This window comes from Bombina bombina, chromosome 5, assembly GCF_027579735.1.
Source record: "Bombina bombina isolate aBomBom1 chromosome 5, aBomBom1.pri, whole genome shotgun sequence".
Classification (NCBI taxonomy): Eukaryota; Metazoa; Chordata; class Amphibia; order Anura; family Bombinatoridae; genus Bombina; species Bombina bombina.
In genome coordinates this window covers 123,749,710-123,770,852 of record NC_069503.1, presented here as the reverse complement: position 1 = coordinate 123,770,852, position 21,143 = coordinate 123,749,710, and the positions used below count along the sequence as shown (strand labels likewise).

The 21,143-nt window shown below is 38.0% G+C and overlaps 1 protein-coding gene across 1 annotated transcript in view; it reads left to right on the top strand.

Moving 5' to 3' along the window:
* LOC128660064 (gastrula zinc finger protein XlCGF7.1-like) overlaps positions 1-18,762 on the top strand; it is an 81,129-nt gene extending 62,367 nt beyond the window's left edge. Inside the window, exon 2 of the mRNA XM_053713665.1 lies at positions 17,360-18,762. Within this exon, the coding sequence (XP_053569640.1) occupies positions 17,544-18,302 (759 nt within the window). The 5' untranslated portion in view covers positions 17,360-17,543 and the 3' untranslated portion in view covers positions 18,303-18,762. The remainder of the gene's footprint in view (positions 1-17,359) is intronic.
* The last annotated feature ends 2,381 nt before the right edge of the window (positions 18,763-21,143 follow it).

Genomic DNA, 21,143 nt, shown 5'->3' with positions numbered 1-21,143 from the left:
TCTCTATCTCCGTCAACAAGGGTTCCCTTCTTGGGAACAATAATAGACTCCTTAGAAATGAGGATTTTTCTGACAGAGGCCAGAAAAACAAAACTTCTAAACTCTTGTCGGATACTTCATTCCGTTCCTCTTCCTTCCATAGCGCAGTGCATGGAAGTGATAGGTTTGATGGTAGCGGCAATGGACATAGTTCCTTTTGCGCGCATTCATCTAAGACCATTACAACTGTGTATGCTCAGTCAGTGGAATGGGGACTATACAGACTTGTCTCCGAAGATACAAGTAAATCAGAGGACCAGAGACTCACTCCGTTGGTGGCTGTCCCTGGACAACCTGTCACAAGGGATGACCTTCCGCAGACCAGAGTGGGTCATTGTCATGACCGACGCCAGTCTGATGGGCTGGGGCGCGGTCTGGGGATCCCTGAAAGCTCAGGGTCTTTGGTCTCGGGAAGAATCTCTTCTACCGATAAATATTCTGGAACTGAGAGCGATATTCAATGCTCTCAAGGCTTGGCCTCAGCTAGCGAGGGCCAAGTTCATACGGTTTCAATCAGACAACATGACGACTGTTGCGTACATCAACCATCAGGGGGGAACAAGGAGTTCCCTGGCGATGGAAGAAGTGACCAAAATCATTCAATGGGCGGAGACTCGCTCCTGCCACCTGTCTGCAATCCACATCCCAGGAGTGGAAAATTGGGAAGCGGATTTTCTGAGTCGTCAGACATTGCATCCGGGGGAGTGGGAACTCCATCCGGAAATCTTTGCCCAAATCACTCAACTGTGGGGCATTCCAGACATGGATCTGATGGCCTCTCGTCAGAACTTCAAGGTTCCTTGCTACGGGTCCAGATCCAGGGATCCCAAGGCGACTCTAGTAGATGCACTAGTAGCACCTTGGACCTTCAAACTAGCTTATGTATTCCCGCCGTTTCCTCTCATCCCCAGGCTGGTAGCCAGGATCAATCAGGAGAGGGCGTCGGTGATCTTGATAGCTCCTGCGTGGCCACGCAGGACTTGGTATGCAGATCTGGTGAATATGTCATCGGCTCCACCATGGAAGCTACCTTTGAGACGAGACCTTCTTGTTCAAGGTCCGTTCGAACATCCGAATCTGGTCTCACTCCAGCTGACTGCTTGGAGATTGAACGCTTGATCTTATCAAAGCGAGGGTTCTCAGATTCTGTTATTGATACTCTTGTTCAGGCCAGAAAGCCTGTAACTAGAAAAATTTACCACAAAATTTGGAAAAAATATATCTGTTGGTGTGAATCTAAAGGATTCCTTTGGGACAAGGTTAAGATTCCTAAGATTCTATCCTTCCTTCAAGAAGGATTGGAAAAAGGATTATCTGCAAGTTCCTTGAAGGGACAGATTTCTGCCTTGTCTGTGTTATTTCACAAAAAGCTGGCAGCTGTGCCAGATGTTCAAGCCTTTGTTCAGGCTCTGGTTAGAATCAAGCCTGTTTACAAACCTTTGACTCCTCCTTGGAGTCTCAACTTAGTTCTTTCAGTTCTTCAGGGGGTTCCGTTTGAACCCTTACATTCCATTGATATTAAGTTATTATCTTGGAAAGTTTTGTTTTTGGTTGCAATTTCTTCTGCTAGAAGAGTTTCAGAATTATCTGCTCTGCAGTGTTCTCCTCCTTATCTGGTGTTCCATGCAGATAAGGTGGTTTTACGTACTAAACCTGGTTTTCTTCCAAAAGTTGTTTCTAACAAAAACATTAACCAGGAGATAGTCGTGCCTTCTCTGTGTCCGAAACCAGTTTCGAAGAAGGAACGTTTGTTGCACAATTTGGATGTTGTTCGCGCTCTAAAATTCTATTTAGATGCTACAAAGGATTTTAGACAAACATCTTCCTTGTTTGTTGTTTATTCTGGTAAAAGGAGAGGTCAAAAAGCAACTTCTACCTCTCTCTCTTTTTGGATTAAAAGCATCATCAGATTGGCTTACGAGACTGCCGGACGGCAGCCTCCTGAAAGAATCACAGCTCATTCCACTAGGGCTGTGGCTTCCACATGGGCCTTCAAGAACGAGGCTTCTGTTGATCAGATATGTAGGTCAGCGACTTGGTCTTCACTGCATACTTTTACCAAATTTTACAAGTTTGATACTTTTGCTTCTTCTGAGGCTATTTTTGGGAGAAAGGTTTTGCAAGCCGTGGTGCCTTCCATTTAGGTGACCTGATTTGCTCCCTCCCTTCATCCGTGTCCTAAAGCTTTGGTATTGGTTCCCACAAGTAAGGATGACGCCGTGGACCGGACACACCTATGTTGGATAAAACAGAATTTATGTTTACCTGATAAATTACTTTCTCCAAGGGTGTGTCCGGTCCACGGCCCGCCCTGGTTTTTTAATCAGGTCTGATAATTTATTTTCTTTAACTACAGTCACCACGGTATCATATGGTTTCTCCTATGCAAATATTCCTCCTTAACGTCGGTCGAATGACTGGGGTAGGCGGAGCCTAGGAGGGATCATGTGACCAGCTTTGCTGGGCTCTTTGCCATTTCCTGTTGGGGAAGAGAATATCCCACAAGTAAGGATGACGCCGTGGACCGGACACACCGTTGGAGAAAGTAATTTATCAGGTAAACATAAATTCTGTTTTTCAGAGTCACACACTTGCGGTTATGTACAGGGTGTAAATTGCTGGCAATCCCGTAAATATTACTCCTCTGAGTCCCACACTTGCGGTATAAATACAGGATGCAAATAAATGTTTAACAGCACTATTATCCCAAGAACAGTTCAAGTAAATGAGAAATGAAGGCTTACCACACGCTCTGCGGCTCCTCAAGAGTATGGATGATATCTCCGTGAGATCCTCTCCTGTTGTCAGGAAGCCAGTCGGTTTATTTAGTATAGCGTGTAACGCCAAACTCTGTTGTACTGTGAACAGCCTCGTTCTCAAGCCGGCAACTCGTCATCCAGCTAGGCTAACCAGTAACATCAAGGGGATCCTCCACACCCCCAGAGCAATACAGAAAGTCACAGTAACAACAAAGCAGTTACGATCTTACCGGAATGATGAGCAAGGAGAGGAGGACGTATAAATATAAAAAGTTCAATTTATTGATTCCATTTAAAAAGCGAAAAAAGACACAGCAAGACAGAACAGCTGACGCGTTTCCTGCCTCAGGGGCAATTCATTAGAGCTGAGAAACAAGCGTCACTAACAGCTGTTAAATCCACACAGAGGGAAATAGTATAACCAATCAAAGGTAGACTTTACAATCACTTAGATTTAACTCTTTCAATACCTCCATATAAATATATATTTCATAATACACATACATAATAAAATTTATTTAACAACTATGAGATGGACTTGTTTAAAAACGGTGTACACTATATCAAGTTAGAAAATTATTCTTGGGACAACCCTATATGAATGTTAAATATGCATGCGGACCTGAATGTCATTCAGAGTGAATGGTAGACCGCAATAATAGACACGTATAAAGAACAGGTATATAAGATAAATACAATATAATTCAACTGTCACGCTGCTGTAAACCAATAACTCCTCACAACAATCAAAATACCACAGTATCATATCTAGGAGCGACTTTAGCAGGTCCTTTAATTTTTAATGAGTTTCATATTTAGTGTGATATAACGAATAAGAGGAGGATATATCATCCATTTAAAAATAAGAAACAGTTAAGCATGAAAAGGTTTCAATTACTATTTGTATTGATCCTATTCTTTGTCTATAAAAAGTTTAACATCACTGATCTTATTTATACCAACTGGGAATCCTGTTTTAAGGGTATAAATCCAAAAGATTTCTTTTTTGCTTAGTGCCTATCTGTCTCCTCCCCGTGGTCCTAAAGAAACATATTCTATTCCCTGAAAGCTGAAATAGTTTTAGTGGCTACCATGTAGTGCAAAATGTTTGGCAACTGGTGTCTTGGGTATTTCAGCTTCTATGGAAAGCAAGTGTTCCCTCATCCTGTCCTTTAAAAACCTTGAGGTTCTAAAAAAGACCCCAATACATTGAGCATGAATAAAAACTGGCTGACTAAAAAAGTTGGTTCTATAGATGTGGGGGCAGGCCTTGCAAATGTTGTGAATATGTATAAACAGGTGATAGTTTCACCTCAAAAAACACAGGTAAAATATATAAAATCAAAGATCGGATTGACTGCAATTCTACATATGTGGTATACCTCATTACTTGCCAATGCTGTAAATATGTAGGACTCACCTCAAGGTTTTTAAAGGACAGGATGAGGGAACACTTGCTTTCCATAGAAGCTGAAATACCTAAGACACCAGTTGCCAAACATTTTGTACTACATGGTAGCAACTTAAACTATTTCAGCTTTCAGGGAATAGAATATGTTTCTTTAGGACCACGGGGAGGAGATAGATATCAGGCACTAAGCAAAAAAGAAATCTTTTGGATTTATACCCTTAAAAGAGGATTCCCAGTTGGTATAAATAAGATCAGTGATGTTAAACTTTTTATAGACAAAGAATAGGATCAATACAAATAGTAATTGAAACCTTTTCATGCTTAACTGTTTCTTATTTTTAAATGGATGATCTATCCTCCTCTTATTCGTTATATCACACTAAATATGAAACTCATTAAAAATTAAAGGACCTGCTAAAGTCGCTCCTAGATATGATACTGTGGTATTTTGATTGTTGTGAGGAGTGATTGGTTTACAGCAGTGTGACAGTTGAATTATATTGTATTTATCTTATATACCTGTTCTTTATACGTGTCTATTATTGCTGTCTACCATTCACTCTGAATGACATTCAGGTCCGCATGCATATTTAACATTCATATAGGGTTGTCCCAAGAATAATTTTCTAACTTGATATAGTGTACACCGTTTTTAAACAAGTCCATCTCATAGTTGTTAAATTAATTTTATTATGTATGTGTAGTATGAAATATATATCTATATGGAGGTATTGAAAGAGTTAAATCTAAGTGATTGTAAAGTCTACCTTTGATTGGTTATACTATTTCCCTCTGTGTGGATTTAACAGCTGTTAGTGACGCTTGTTTCTCAGCTCTGATGAATTGCCCCTGAGGCAGGAAACGCGTCAGCTGTTCTTTCTGTCTTGCTGTGTCTTTTTTCGCTTTTTAAATGGAATCAATAAATTGAACTTTTTTATATTTATACGTCCTCCTCTCCTTGCTCATCATTCCGGTAAGATCGTAACTTCTTTGTCATTACTGTGACTTTCTGTATTGCTCTGGGGGTGTGGAGGATCCCCACGATCTTACTGGTTAGCCTAGCTGGATGACGAGTTGCCGGCTTGAGAACGAGGCTGTTCACAGTACAACAGAGTTTGGCGTTACACGCTATACTAAATAAACAGACTGGCTACCTGACAACAGGAGAGGATCTCACGGAGATATCATCCATACTCTTGAGGAGCCGCAGAGCGTGTGGTAAGCCTTCATTTCTCATTTACTTGAACTGTTCTTGGGATAATAGTGCTGTTAAACATTTATTTGCATCCTGTATTTATACCGCACGTATGGGACTCTGAGAGGAGTAATATTTACTGGATTGCCAGCAATTTACACCCTGTACATAACTGCAAGTGTGGGACTCTGAAAAGAGTATATTTACAGGTTTACAACTGTTCTAATTAAATACACACATTCAATTATCAACGATATTGGACTATATTTGCTTCAGATTTACTCCATGAATAACTGAGTGTGTGAAAAAATCTACCCAAGATTCATATTAATTTGGCTATAATGGATAAGAGCAGGAGAGAGGTTTCAACAGTTATTTAAAGGCACAGCAACAGAACACAATAAGTTAGAATTGGTAACCCTTTTTGCAAATAAAGAAAAAGTTCATATCAGACAGAGAGCTGAAACTTTGGTGGGATATTGAGTTTTTGGAACACTACTTGGAAGAAAATAAAATACCACGTGGTTTGAGGATAAAAAAGTTCCCAGCTTTCTATAAAGAATTCCCTGATTTTATGAGTGATTGGAATTAATCTTTATCTGACTGCTCACTCATTTTAATGGGGAAATTGGTTAAATTCAAGAAAGAGCAGCGCAGTGGAGTGTTGAGTGAGAGTGAAGCATTAGATTAACAATTGGAAGAATTCAAAGAGGATGAGAGGATGACACCTTATCAGAAACAACTGGATGAGACACTTGAAAAAATAAGTGTAGAACTGTCTGATAATAAATTTAAAAAATATGAAAGAGATTGTAAAGACTATGATTTAGGTATAGTCTACAATTGGAACATTGAAAGAAAAGAACAGAAACGTAACAACAAAAATAAAGGAAATAAAAGCCATCAGAAAAAGGTGACATTTTCAAGCTTTGAAAACACTACAGGTACCAGTGAATCTGCCTTAGAGATTACTACTTCTGTAGATACCCCAATCACTCCTACTCCAGCCGCTATTACTACTTCAACTCCAATTAGATCACAAACAGAGCTGGGAACGAAGCCAAAAAATGGGGAAGGTTTCAAAAATCCAGTAAGAGAGAAAAGTGAGGAGGTACAAGTGGAATCCCTGGGGACAAATGCCACACTAACGCAACGGTATCCGAGCCGCAGGACCCAGTGGAAGAAAAAGAACAACAACAAAAATTGAAAATAATCAATCTATCCGGTGTACCTTTTAAGTTGCTATGAAGAAGTATTATCTAAAGGCCTTGGTTTCTCACCTACAAGAGACTTTAACTTATTCAACACTATACTGGACATTAATAAATTTATAAGAAAAATTACTCTTAAAAAGCATTTCAGAGATTTAAATACTACTAAGAATACAAATGAGATGTATAATATTGTTCCGGTATTGAATGATGATTGTGATTTTGAAACTTTGTGTGATATAGTTACACTTTGTGATTCACAGGAAAGTAATTCAAGGTCAGAAGGCATAGGTAAAAAACAACTGATCAAAGAATCTAAAAAGAGTAGTTTTTATCCAATAAATTCTCGTAATGATGTAATAGAGATATTCCATTCTATATTAGAACAAGATCTTATATCTCTATCTGAGGAAACTAATAGAAGAAAACTAACTGAAACTCATATTCGTAACAACCTAAGTAAAAAAAGATGGATGCATTAAATACTTTAAAAAATAACTCAGATTAGGTGATTGTCGATTCGGATAAAGGTGGTTCAATAGTGATACTAAACAGAGATCAATATCTTATAAGAAATTGACATTCAATCCGACTGACAAATACCAAAGAGAGTTAAAGCATCTATTAGACATGGGAATGGAAAATTCAATACTTACAAATAAAACTTGTAAATTTATTTATGTTGAGTAGTCACCCAGGGTGCCTGTCTTCAAAATTCTGCCCAAAGTACATAAATCTCTGGTGGACCCCCCAGGGAGACCAATTATTTCAGCAATTGGCTCCCTGGGGAAGAGACTGGGACAAATGGGTAGATGCGCAACTACAACCAGTGGTACAATCTCGTCCAGGATTCCTCAGGGATACAAAGCATCTGCTGAGATTGTTACAAATTTGTAGCCATCCTTCCATGTGCAATTTTGTAACCATTGATGCTATATCGCTATACTCGTGTATACCTCACGATTTGGGGATTATTGCAATCAGAAATATGCTAGAGAAATACTCAGAATATAACAATGATTTAATTACCTTTATTGTAGAATCTATTTCCTTTTTGCTATATCACAATTTTTTTTATTTTTAATGGGGAATTCTTTTTACAATTAAGAGGCACTGAGATGGGGGCCAAATTCGCCCCGTCGTATGCAAATCTGTACCTTGCGAATTTTGAGATGGAAACCATATTCAACATGGATAATGAGTTCAGAGTTAATATAAAAATGTACACTAGATATATTGATGATATCTTGATAGTTTGGGATGGTTCCAATTTACAATTGGAGAAATTTTTGTGTTATCTCAATGAGAACATGGGGAATTTAAAATTCACATGTGAAGCCTCTGAAAATAATATACCCTATTTAGATGTCTTAATCTGTCACTCAGAAGACAAAGTGGTTACTGAAGTATTTAGAAAAGAAATAACAGGAAATACCATATTAAGAGCAGAATCTTTACATCATTCCATCTTAAGAAGGGTATACTTAAAGGGCAATATGCGAGACTTAAGACGTAATTGTACTAGTTTAGAGAGTTATTGGAAACATGCTAATGACTTAACAGTACGTCTGATAGACAGGGGGGATATGAAGCTCATAGTCTTAGGAGAATATCCGAACAAGTTTCACATTTCAATAGAGATAACCTATTAAAAGATAATATCAAAAAGAATGTAGAAAGAACAGGTATAAATTTTATAACGAAATACAGTAAACAATATCAGGATATATGCAATATCATCAAAAAGAGATTACCAATATTAGAGAGTGATAAAGATCTACAATCTATCTCTACCATGTGTAATTTTGTTTCTCGTAAATCTGAGACCATTGGAGAAAAAGTTATGAAAAATTTCAGTTCTAAAAAAGACCCCAATACATTGAGCATGAATAAAAACTGGCTGACTAAAAAAGTTGGTTTCTATAGATGTGGGGGCAGGCCTTGCAAATGTTGTGAATATGTACAAACAGGTGATAGTTTCACCTCAACAAACACAGGTAAAATATATAAAATCAAAGATCGGATTGACTGCAATTCTACATATGTGGTATACCTCATTACTTGCCAATGCTGTAAATATGTAGGACTCACCTCAAGGTTTTTAAAGGACAGGATAAGGGAACACTTGCTTTCCATAGAAGCTGAAATACCCAAGACACCAGTTGCCAAACATTTTGCACTACATGGTAGCCACTAAAACTATTTCAGCCTTCAGGGAATAGAATATGTTTCTTTAGGTCCACGGGGAGGAGATAGATATCAGGCACTAAGCAAAAAAAGAAATCTTTTTGGATTTATACCCTTAAAACAGGATTCCCAGTTGGTATAAATAAGATCAGTGATGTTTAACTTTTTATAGACAAAGAATAGGATCAATACAAATAGTAATTGAAACCTTTTCATGCTTAACTGTTTCTTATTTTAAATGGATGATATATCCTCCTCTTATTCGTTATATCACACTAAATATGAAACTCATTAAAAATTAAAGGACCTGCTAAAGACGCTCCTAGATATGATACGGTGGTATTTTGATTGTTGTGAGGAGTGATTGGTTTACAGCAGTGTGACAGTTGAATTATATTGTATTTATCTTATATACCTGTTCTTTATACGTGTCTATTATTGCTGTCTACCATTCACTCTGAATGACCTTCAGGTCCGCATGCATATTTAACATTCATATAGGGTTGTCCCAAGAATAATTTTCGAACTTGATATAATGTACACCGTTTTTAAACAAGTCCATCTCATAGTTGCTAAATAAATTTTATTATGTATGTGTATTATGAAATATATATCTATATGGAGATATTGAAAGAGTTAAATCTAAGTGATTGTAAAGTCTACCTTTGATTGGTTATACTATTTCCCTCTGTGTGGATTTAACAGCTGTTAGTGACGCTTGTTTCTCAGCTCTGATGAATTGCCCCTGAGGCAGGGAACGCGTCAGAAGTTCTTTCTGTCTTGCTGTATCTTTTTTCGCTTTTTAAATGGAATCAATAAATTGAACTTTTTTATATTTATACGTCCTCCTCTCCTTGCTCATCATTCCGGTAAGATCGTAGCTTCTTTGTCGTTACTGTAAAATAGAAAGTTACTTAAAATTGCATGCTATATATGAATCATTAAAGAAACAATTTGGGTTTAGTGTCCCTTTTTAAAGGGACATTAAACACTTTGAGATGGTAATATAAAATGATAAATCGTATATACAATAAAAACCGGTGTAATATACTTTCATTATTTTTGTCTCCTTTTCTGTAATTTCATTCTGAAATTGTGAGCTTTTCACTTCCTGTTAGAAGTGGAAGTGCAGAACACTGTTATATTCCACACAGCCGTTGGCTGCACACTCTAGTGACCTATTTATAACTGTCTCTAATTGCCTATAGCAGAGAAGGTAACCTAAGTTACAACATGGCAGCTTCCATTGTTTTATAGACTTTACAACTTTACTTATTTTGTCAATATTTTAAATCACTAATGAAACTTCAAAAAATACATCTACATCATTCTATCTAGCATTTATTTAGTGTTTAATGTCCCTTTAAGTAACTTTTGTTCAAAAATATCAGCTTCCTTTATGGAAGTTCTCCACCTTAGAACACTTCCTCCTAATTCTGTCCAAATGGTATACTGGACTTCCAGCTGGTAAGGTGGCCACTTTTGGCATTGAGGAATCCGTTTCTGTCTGTTGTTTTCCTAAATCAATGACTGCAACATGATGATGATGATATGATGAATGTATGTGTATATTGCCGCAAGATTCCGTAGCGCTGGGTACAAAAAATAGGGGTATACAATGACAAGGATTTGTGATTAAAATGCAAAACATAACTAAACAAATCTAGTACAGAGAAAAAGGGTCCTGCTCCAAAGGAGGTTACAGTCTACAGGTTGAGGGTGCAGAGACCTAAGGTTTGGGGTAGCTTGTTACATAGATTGTAGTTGCAGCAGTGAATCTCAGAGTTTAGAATTATATTGGTTCGGATGAGTAGAGATGGAGGAGAGATTGAAGCCTCTCTGAATTAGGTGTGTTTTAAAGGAGCGGTCTGAAGCGATACAAGGTTGGAGACAGTTTTAAGGAGCGGGGTAGAGAGATGAGAAGTCTTGGAGGTGGGAGTGGGATGTATGGATAACAGGAGTGGAGAGACGTAGGTCAGAGGTTGATCAAAGAGGACGGGTCAGAGTATTTGGAGATGAGAGGAAATATAGTTGGGAGTGAGGCTGTTGATTGCTTTGTAAGTAAGGGTTAATACTTTAAATTGTATTCTGGAGTGTATGGGGAACCAGTGTAGAGACTGGCAGAGCGGAGCTGCTGATGTAGATTGCCAACTTGTGGATGAGCCTAGCTGAAGGATTCATAATAGATTGGAGAGAAGAGAGGCAGTGTTTTGGAGGCCATTTAGAAGTAGATTGCAATAGTTGATGCGTGACAAAATGAGGGAAGGAATTAGTATTTTCCTTGTTTTTTGAGGAAGGGACGAATTCTGGAAATGTTGCGGTAAGTGCTTGTATATATGGGTTGAATGTAAGTTCTGAGTCAAGTGTGACCCCAAGACAGCGGACCTGGGGTATGGTGTGGAGAATAGTCTCCGACCATCAGAGAAATTTCAGGTGTCGGATGTCTGGAAGAGGGGGGAATAAGAAGCAGCTCAGAGTTGGAGGTAGTGTGAGGACATCCAAGAGGAGATAGCAGAGAGACCGTTGGAAATCTGGTTAAGTAAAGTGGGAGAGATATCAGGGGAGGAAAGATAGATTTGGGTATCATCCCCATATAAGTGGTACTGGAAGCCAAAGGAGGCTATACGTTTTCCAAGGATAGAGTGAGAAAAGCAAAGGACCCAAGAGAGAGCCTTGCAGTACTCCAACTGAGGCACAAAGGATCAGAAGATGTGTTGTTAAAGGAATCTGAAAACTAGCAGTTTGAGAGATATGAAGCAAACCAGGAGAGGGCTGTGTCTCGGATGTCAAATGAATGTAGGATTTTTAGGAGGAGAGGATGGTCAACTGTGTGTCGAAAGCAGCGGGTAGGTCAAGAAAAATTGTTTTAGGTGATAACAGGACATTTGATACTTAAGTAAGAGTGGTTTCTGATAAATGTTTAGGGTAGAAACCAGATTTTAGTGGATCAAGTAAGGAGTTAGTTGTGAAAAATTGAGTTAGGTGATTATAGACCAGTCGTTCCAATAATTTGAAATCAAAGGGAAGTAAGGAGACTGGTCGATAGTTAGAAGGGATGGAGGAGTCAAGTGAAGGCGTTTTTTAGGATTGGTGTAATTGATGCATGCATGCTTGAATGTATCAGGAAATGCGCCAGCAGTGAGAGACTTGTTAAAGAGGTGAGTTAGGATAGGGTTAGTGAAGCAGAGAGAGGGAAGAAGATGTGAAGGAATAGGATATAGTGGGCAGCTTGTGAGATGAGCTGAAGATAAGAGTACAGAGACTTCTTTCTCTGTTACAGGAGCAAAGAAGCAGAGAGGTTTGTTAATAGAAGGCTGGTTTTGAACAGTGTGAGGTGTAGAGGTCTTTCCTAATAGTGTCAATTTTATTTTTGAAGTGATCAGCAATATTCTGAGCAGTGAGTTAGTGGGCAGAGGTGCAAGCGGGTGTAGAACAGATTTTTGGGGTTGGATTTTTGAGTTATCACAAGGGAGGAGAAATAGACTTGTTTGGGCAGGCTGAGGGCAGAGTTGTATGGCTTTAGGATGAATTTATAATGTAGGAAATCAGAACGGGTGCGTGATTTCCTCCACTGCCGTTCAGCAGCCCGTGAACATCGCTGAAGATATCTGGTCTGTTTGGTGTGCCACTGTTGTCATCGAGTGATTGATTTACGGCAAACAGTGGGGGTGCAGCTTTGTCAAGTGTTGATTTTAGCACTGAATTATTCTGTAAGGCCACAAGGTTTAGACAAGAGAGGGATGAAATGTCAGAGCAGAAGATTCAGTTGAGTGGAAAAGTCTGAGATCCAATTTATTTAAATTCCTGTAAGGTAGCAGTTTGTTGGCGGCTTGCAAAGATGCAGCAGGTAGAGAAAGAGAGAAAGTTAGTAGATGGTGGTCAGAGAGAGGAAAGGGAAAGTTAGAGAAGTTTGAAACGGCACAGAGATTGGTGAAGACCATGTCAATTGAGTTGCCTTCACAGTGGATTGGAGATGTCCACTGGAACAGTCCAAAAGAGGTGGTAAGGAATAGAAGTTTAGAGGGATCGAATAATAGTCCTAGATTTAAAAATTTGATGCGATCATTTGTAATATTTGCATACATTTTCAAATTGTAATGATTATTGTTAATATACTATATCGCATTTTCAGCTTCCATGTGACCCCCTTTCCAGATTACTAAAATATTGTCAATGTATCTATACAATTTGACTAGATTGCTCCAATATGGATTATTGTTCCAAATACAACTGTCCTCTAAATTATATGCATATGGTGGGCCATGGGCATCCCCATGGCTGATGGCTGTTCCCTGTATTTGTATGAAAAATTGATCTCCAATTCAAAATAATTATTCTCAAATATAAAATGTATCCCTTCTTTGAGGAATACTACATGAATATCTAGAATATCCTATTTTCTGCTCTGGGTGACAAGAGCTTGGATTCCAGCTTCATGGGGAATGCTAGTGTAAAGTCCTATTTAAAATACATTACTGACGTAATTAAGAACTTTTAAGCTTTTTGGGGGGAAGCTGATCTCTTGTGGATTTCGTGTACCATTTCATCCTTATACACTAGCATTCCTCATGAAGCTGGAATCCAAGCTCTTGTCACCCAAAGCAGAAAATAGGATATTCTAGATATTTATAAATATCAGAAGTGACCTTATACAACCCCCAATTGCGAAAAAGTTGGGACAGTATGGAACCTGCAGTCAGTATTTATCAAGCAGCGGTCATTAGACTCTTGTGCTATGCTGAATTCCGCCAACTAAATTCTGCCCGCCAGAGGATAGCTGCGGCGGACAGGGGCACATAATGTACGCCGCTGTCGCTTGATAAATCAAGCCCTTAGAGTTGCCACCTCAGTCAGGTAATCCTAAACACTTATAAGTTGCACATGCTGCAGGGCGTGCAGGGAGGAACATGTATTGTGTTTTTGGACAGCACTAGTTAAATGCACTATTCATGTTCCTCCCCTGCATACCCTGCAGCATGTGTAACTTATAAGTGTCAAGGAAAACATGGCAAAGGTGGCAAACCTAGCTACACTGTAATTAGACTGTATGCCACAAGGCAAATAGAGCCAATCACTGATAGTACATTGGGAAACCATGTGAAATATATAGCAAAAAGGTTAGGAACCTTATCATTTAATGAACAAATTGACTGCTGTGAAAGTAATGGTTTTTATTCCTTAATCCTTTAGTGACCAGACCACTTTTCCATTTGTTGACCGTTTGGGACCAGAGCTGTTTTTACATTTCTGCGGTGTTTGTGTTTGGCTGTAATCTTTCTCTTACTTACTTATTTACTGTACCCACACATATTATATACCGTTTTTCTCGCCATTAAATGGACTTTCTAAAGATACCATTATTTTCATCACATCTTATAATTTACTATTAAAAAAAAAAAAAAGTATAAAATATGATGGGGAAAAAATCACACTTTTTCTAACTTTGACCCCCAAAATCTGGTTAACAATCTACAACAACCATAAAACACCCAATGCTAAATTAGTTTCCTAAATTTTCGTCCTGTGTTTAGAAATACCAAATCTTTACAATGTCTTTGCTTTTTATATGAAAGTTATAGGGCAATAAAATACAAGTAGCACTTTGCTATTCTCCATTTTCCAATTCCCCCCCCCCCCCCGCCCCCCCCCAAATAGCGATGTTACATTGGAACACTGATATCTGTCAGGAATCGCCTGAAAACCTTGACGTGTGATGTGTATCTGTATATGTGTGCTGTGTGTATATGTATGTGTGTATATGTATGATCTGTTGTATGTAAGTGATATATATAGTATATATACTATATGTGGTGTGTGTATAATATAAATGTCTATATATCATTATATATATATAGTACTTGTGATATATTATATATAATATATATCCTATATTATAAAAGGCAAGTGATTGTCTGAAGGCCGTCATGCGCAGCTAGGTACAGACAAATACTTGGCCTTAGAAAGCGCAACAGCTGATCGCACGCGCACCCACCCCGACCTCGCACGCGCACCAATCGCGAGGGACCGGGCAAGTGAAAGAGCACAGCTGATCGCAGACGCGCACCCCTGCAGGTGAAAACAGCAGCGCGAGGACCGGCACGTGAAGGCGCACAGCTGAGAGAGAGAAAAAAATAAATAATATAAATATATATATATATATATATATATATATATATATATATATGAAACAATAACACGGCCCCGTGTGAACGGGCTTTAGGACTAGTATATATATGTATGTATATATAAAAAAAAAATATTTTTTTTTGGTAGACAACCCAAAGTATTGATCTAGGCCCATTTTGGTATATTTCATGCCACCATTTCACCGCCAAATGCGATCAAATAAAAAAAATCATTCACTTTTTCACAAACTTTAGTTGTTGTTTTTTACTGAAATTATTTACAAACAGCTTGTGCAATTATGACACAAATGGTTGTAAATTCTTCTCTGTGATCCCCTTTGTTCAGAAATAGCAGACTTGCATGGCTTTGGCGTTGTTTTTTTGGTAATTAGAAGCCTGCTAAATGCCGCTGCGCACCACGTGTATTATGCCCAGCAGTGAATGGGTTAATTAGGAAGCTTGTAGGGTTAATTTTAGCTTTAGTGTAGTAGACAACCCAAAGTATTGATCTAGGCCCATTTTGGTATATTTCATTTCACCGCCAACTGCCACAAATAAAAAAAAAAAGTTCATTTTTTCACAAACTTTAGGTTTCACACTGAAATTATTTACAAACAGCTTGTGTAATTATGGCACAAATAGTTGTAAATGCTTCTCTGGGATCCCCTGTGTTCACCACAATTGTATTATGCCCAGCAGTGACAGGGTTAATTAGGTAGCTTATAGGGAGCTTGAAGGGTTAATTTTAGCTTTAGTGTAGAGATCAGCCTCCCACCTGACACATCCCACCCCCTGATCTACACTACAGAAAATTTTGGTTTTGAGAAAACTGGGCAATAGTTTATGAGCAGACTGGGGGGGGGGGGGGTCAGGGAGGGATCAGGGGTGGGATGTGTCAGATGGATGGTTGATCTCGACACTAAAGCTAAAATTAACCCTTACAAGCTACCTAATTAACCCCTTAACTGCTGGGCATAATACAAGATGTGGTGCGCTGCGGAATTTAGCGGCCCTTCTTAATTACCAAAAAGCAATGCCAAAGCCATATATGTCTATTTCTGAACAAAGGGGATCCCAGAGAAGCATTTAAAACAATGTGTGCCATTATTGCACTAACTGTTTGTAAATCATTTCAGTGAAAAACCTAAAATTGTAATAAAGTAAATTATTTTTTATTTGATCGCATTTTGCGGTGAAATGGTGGCATGAAATATACCAAAAGGGGCCTAGATCAATACTTTGGGATGTTGTAAAAAATAAATAAATATATATGCTACTTGTACTTCTTGCCCTATAACTTGCAAAGAACATGTAAACATTGGGTGTTTTTTGGTGGTTGTAGATGTGTAACAGATTTTGGGGGTCAAAGTTAGAAAAAGTGTGTGTGTGTTTTTTTTCTTTTTTTCTTCTATTTTTTTTCATCATATTTTAATAAAAAAAATTATAGTAAATTATAAGATATGATGAAAATAATGGTATCTTTAGAAAGTGCATTTAATGGCGAGAAAAACGGTATATAATATGTGTGGGTACAGTAATTGAGTAAGAGGAATATTACAGCTAAACACAAACACTCAGAAATGTAAAAACAGCTCTGGTCCCAAACATTCAGAAAACTAAAGTGCTGTGGTCACTTAAGGGTTAAAGGTACAGGAAACCCTAAAATTTTCTTTTGTGCTTTAGATAGAACATAGAATTTTAAACAACTTTCCAATGTACTTCTATTGTCAAATTTGCTTCATTCTCTTGTTATCCTTTGCTGAAAGATCATTGCACTACTGGCAGCTAGCTTAACACATCTAGTTAGCCAATCACAAGAGACAAGCAGCTAGCTCCCACTCTAGTTTTGGTTATGCTCTATCTGAATCATGAAAGAAAAAAATATTGGTTTAATATCCCTTTTTAAAGGGGACCGTCAAGTCAAAATAAACTTTCCTGATTCAGATAGGGCATGCAATTTTAAAACAACTTTCCAATTTACTTTTGTCTTCAAAAAGCCGTTTGAAGTGCATTTTAAAAGGTGCTAGTTCATGTGTGCTATATAGATAACATTGTGCTCACTCCCTTGAAATTACCTAAGAGTCAGCACTAAATGGCTAACAAGCAAGTCTGTCAAAAGAACTGAAATGGGGGGTGGGGGGAGTCTGCAGAGGCTTAGATTTAAGGTAATCGCAGAGGTAAAAAATGTATTAATATAACTGTTGTTTATGCAAAACTGGGGAATGGGTAGTACAGGGATTATCTATCTTTTTAAACCATAAACATTTTCAAGTGGACTTTCCCTTTTAAAGGCTAAATGACTAGTGCCGTACTGTATGCCAATGTCAAATGATTATTCTCTTTATAAGATTTTTATCTTTATTGTACTTTATACCCAAATATTGTTTTGTTTCCTAAACATAACTTTTTTTTTTTCTTCACTGCTTTTCCAGAGAATTACTTGCTGTTCGTATGAGAACTGTTACATCAAGAAATAAGACAGGGACTGAGCCCACTGAAAACCTAATGAATGTTATCAGACATTGGATATCTCCTAGCAACCATTGCAAGTTCATTGTGAATTTCTAAAAACTGTATAGAGTAGAAAATAACAATGACTAACTCTGTGTGTAACGAATGGTTCAGTACTGGGGCAAATCTCCTAATCATGCATACAGGAGAGAAGCCATTTACATGTTTGAGTGTGGGAAAGGTTTTGCACGGAAGTATAATCTCTTAGCTCACCAAAGGACTCATACAGGAGAGAGACCTTTCACCTGTACAGAGTGTGAGAAAAGTTTTACAAAGAAGAAGAATCTGGTCTCTCACCAAATGATTCACACGGGAGTTAAACCTCATTCATGTATGGAGTGTGGTAAAAGTTTCACAAAAAAGATATTTCTTCGATACCACCTTAGGACTCACACTGGGGAAAAACCATTCACGTGTACCGAATGTGGGAAAAGTTTCTCACAAAAAATCACTCTCTTTAACCACCAAAGATCACATACTGGGGAAAAACAGTTCACGTGCAAGGAGTGTGGGAACCATTTTACAAGAAAAGCAAATCTTGTAGCTCACCAAATGACTCACACAGGGGAAAAACCATATACATGTACAGAGTGCAGGAAAAGCTTTGCCAAAAAGGGGACTCTCTTATGTCATCAAAGAATTCACACAGGGGAGAAACCCTATACATGCACTGAATGTGGCAGCAACTTTACAGAACTAGGACACCTCAAATATCATGAAAGGATTCACACAGGAGAGAGACCTTACAAATGTGAGTTATGTGAGAAAAGCTTCATTAGTTATGCCTCCCTCCAATCATTGAGATGGTTCACTCTGGTGAAAAACCATTTGTGTGTTTGGATTGTGGTAAAAGTTATAAACTAAAAGGGCATCTTGAGTCTCATCAAAGGATTCACACTGGTGTGAAGCCGTACACGTGTACAGAGTGTGGCAAATGCTTTAAATGGAGGGGAAATCTTCAGTCTCATCAAAGGGTTCATATTGGAAAGAAACGATGATTATATATGGCATCTCCTGGTCTCCTCCAGCTGCTGGACCAGTTACAGGAACATTTAAATGCACTTTTCTAATGTTCTACCTATCTGCTCTTTCACATGTGATTAAATTAATGTCTAAGATCTTCTTTTTTAGACTGCACGTTTGTACATAAATGTGGTCAGAATAAATTTGAAGCTAGTTGCAGAATTTGCTCTAAATATTATGTATTTTTTTTCTCTTTTGTAGTTAGACATTTCTGTTTGTTGCATCAAAAAGAGGGAAGAGGGAGTGTAAGTTGTGTGTTCTTTTTTTTTTTTCATGAAATACATCTTTTTCTGTGCTGAAATTATTGGGGCTTGACGTTTTTTGTTCTAGGCTTTGTGGCGCAAGCCACTATCCACCCAATAAAGTTTGTGGGCAGTTGTCCTTCTTAGCGAATAGGCTCCTGTCCCACAGATGAGTTGTTGCGCTTCATGTTTTGTTTGAAAATAAAATTTAAAAGATGGTGGCTCAATAGGGGGAAGGTTTAGAGAACTGTTTAGGGGGATCAGGGAGGTAAGGGGGGATCCTACAGTGCGGAAAATATCAAAATAAAATTAAACCTATTTAATAAAACCTTCTAATTACCAAAAAGCTATTTTCTATGTCCGCTATTTCTGAACAAAGGAGATTTAGCAACAATGTTAAAATAAATAAAAAAAATTTATTTTATCACATTTTGGCGGTGAAATGGTGTCACTGAAATATACAAAAATGGGCCCCTAGATCAATACTTTGGGTTATATATATATATATATATATATATGTATGTATGTATGTTTTGACAGGTAAATAAAAAACAAGGTTTTAATTCTGTTTCAATGGTGTGAAAGCAAAAATGTTAAAAATTCTTCTGTATTTGTTTTTTTCTCGTAAAGTCCCGGTAGTGGATGGGTTAATGTTTCCCCAATGACTTACACCAGCTGCCATAAGTTTAAAACATTTCGGGTTATTCTAGCAATTAAATATTAAAAAGATCAGTACCCTAAGTATTGACCCTTTTGTGTGTAAAGAATATATTAGATAAGCGGGTTTACTCTTCTTCAGGCCTCTTCCAATTTGAATGGGACTTGTTCCTGTAGTGTTTCAATTAGCAAAACCAGATTCTTCCAAATATAAAAATAAAGGAATAATTTGCCCGTGCATTTAATACTCTGCAGCTGGTGTAAAGAAGTCATTGGAAACACATTAAAGATATAGCACATTGCAGGGGAAATGAGATTTAAACGGCAGCACTAGTTCTATAAACTAATTCTACCGTGTATAGCGCTGTTGAATGTGCATTTGTTACTACTTTAACATTATTTCATTAAGGGACATTTCTTTAGATTTAATGACAACCTCAATAACCTGAGAACTTTAAAGGACATAAAACCAATTTCTTTCATGTAATTGGCAGAGTCCATGAGCTAGTGACGTATGGGATATACAATCCTACCAGGAGGGGCAAAGCTTCCCAACCTTAAAATGCCTATAAATACACCCCTCACCACACCCACAACTCAGTTTCTACAAAACTTTGCCTCCTATGGAGGTGGTGAAGTAAGTTTGTGCTAAGATTTCTACGTTGATCTGCGCTTCTCAGCATTTGAAGCCCGATTTCACTCAGGTACCGTGAATGTTAGAGGGCTGTGAGGGGTAGTATCACCTATTGAATGCAATGGTTTTCGTCACGGGGATCTATTTAATAGGTTCTTGTTATCAGTCGTAGAGATTAATCTCCTACCTCCCTTTTCAGATCGACGATATACTCTCATATACCATTGGACTCTACTGATAACTGTTTCAGTACTGATTTGGCTATGTGTGAATGGTTGTCTTCTTTTTGGTAAGTATGTTTTTTATTACTTAAGACACCCCAGCTATGGTTTGGCACTTTATGCATTTAAATAAAGTTCTAAATATATGTATTGTACTTATATTTGCCATGAGTCAGGTTCATGTATTTCCTTGTGCAGACTGTCAGTTTCCAAATTTGAGGAAATTAAACATATTAAGAAATTTTTTTTTTCTTACCTGGGGTTTAGTCTTTTTTTCAAATTGACTACTTTTTTACTTTCAAATTGCGGGCCAGCATTAGGCCTGCGGGTGCGCCCAATGATAGACTTTGTGTCCTTTTTGGCACGATAATTTTTTTTGACGCAAAAAAAGTACGTTCGTCGCCGCTAGTTCGTCCACTTCTGGCGTCGTAGTTGATGCGGGAGTCTTACAACACGGTTGCGTCGTTGGTACGCAAGTGTGTCATTTCCAGATGTTGTTGGCGCCCAAAAAAAAATTCTCTCACGTTTTGGGCGTCATACTTGGCGCCAAATTTTTCAGTAGTTTTATACCCCATTGCTGTTTGGCCTCTTGCCTCTTCCCTATGTCAGAGGGGCTATGCTGTTTGCATTGTTCCCCATTCCTGAAACTGTCATATAAGGAAATTGATAATTTTGCTTTATATGTTTTTTTTTGATTTTACATTTTGCAAGATGTCTCAATCTGATCCTGCCTCAGAAGTATCTGTTGGCACGTTGCTGCCTGACATCGGTTCTAACAAAGCTAAGCGAATATGTTGTAAGATTGTGGAAATTCTATCTCCGAATGTCATTTGTAATGGTTGTCATGATAAACTTTTACACGCAGAGAATGTATCCATCAGTAATAGTGCATTTCCAGTTGCAGTTCCTTCAACTTCTATTGTACATG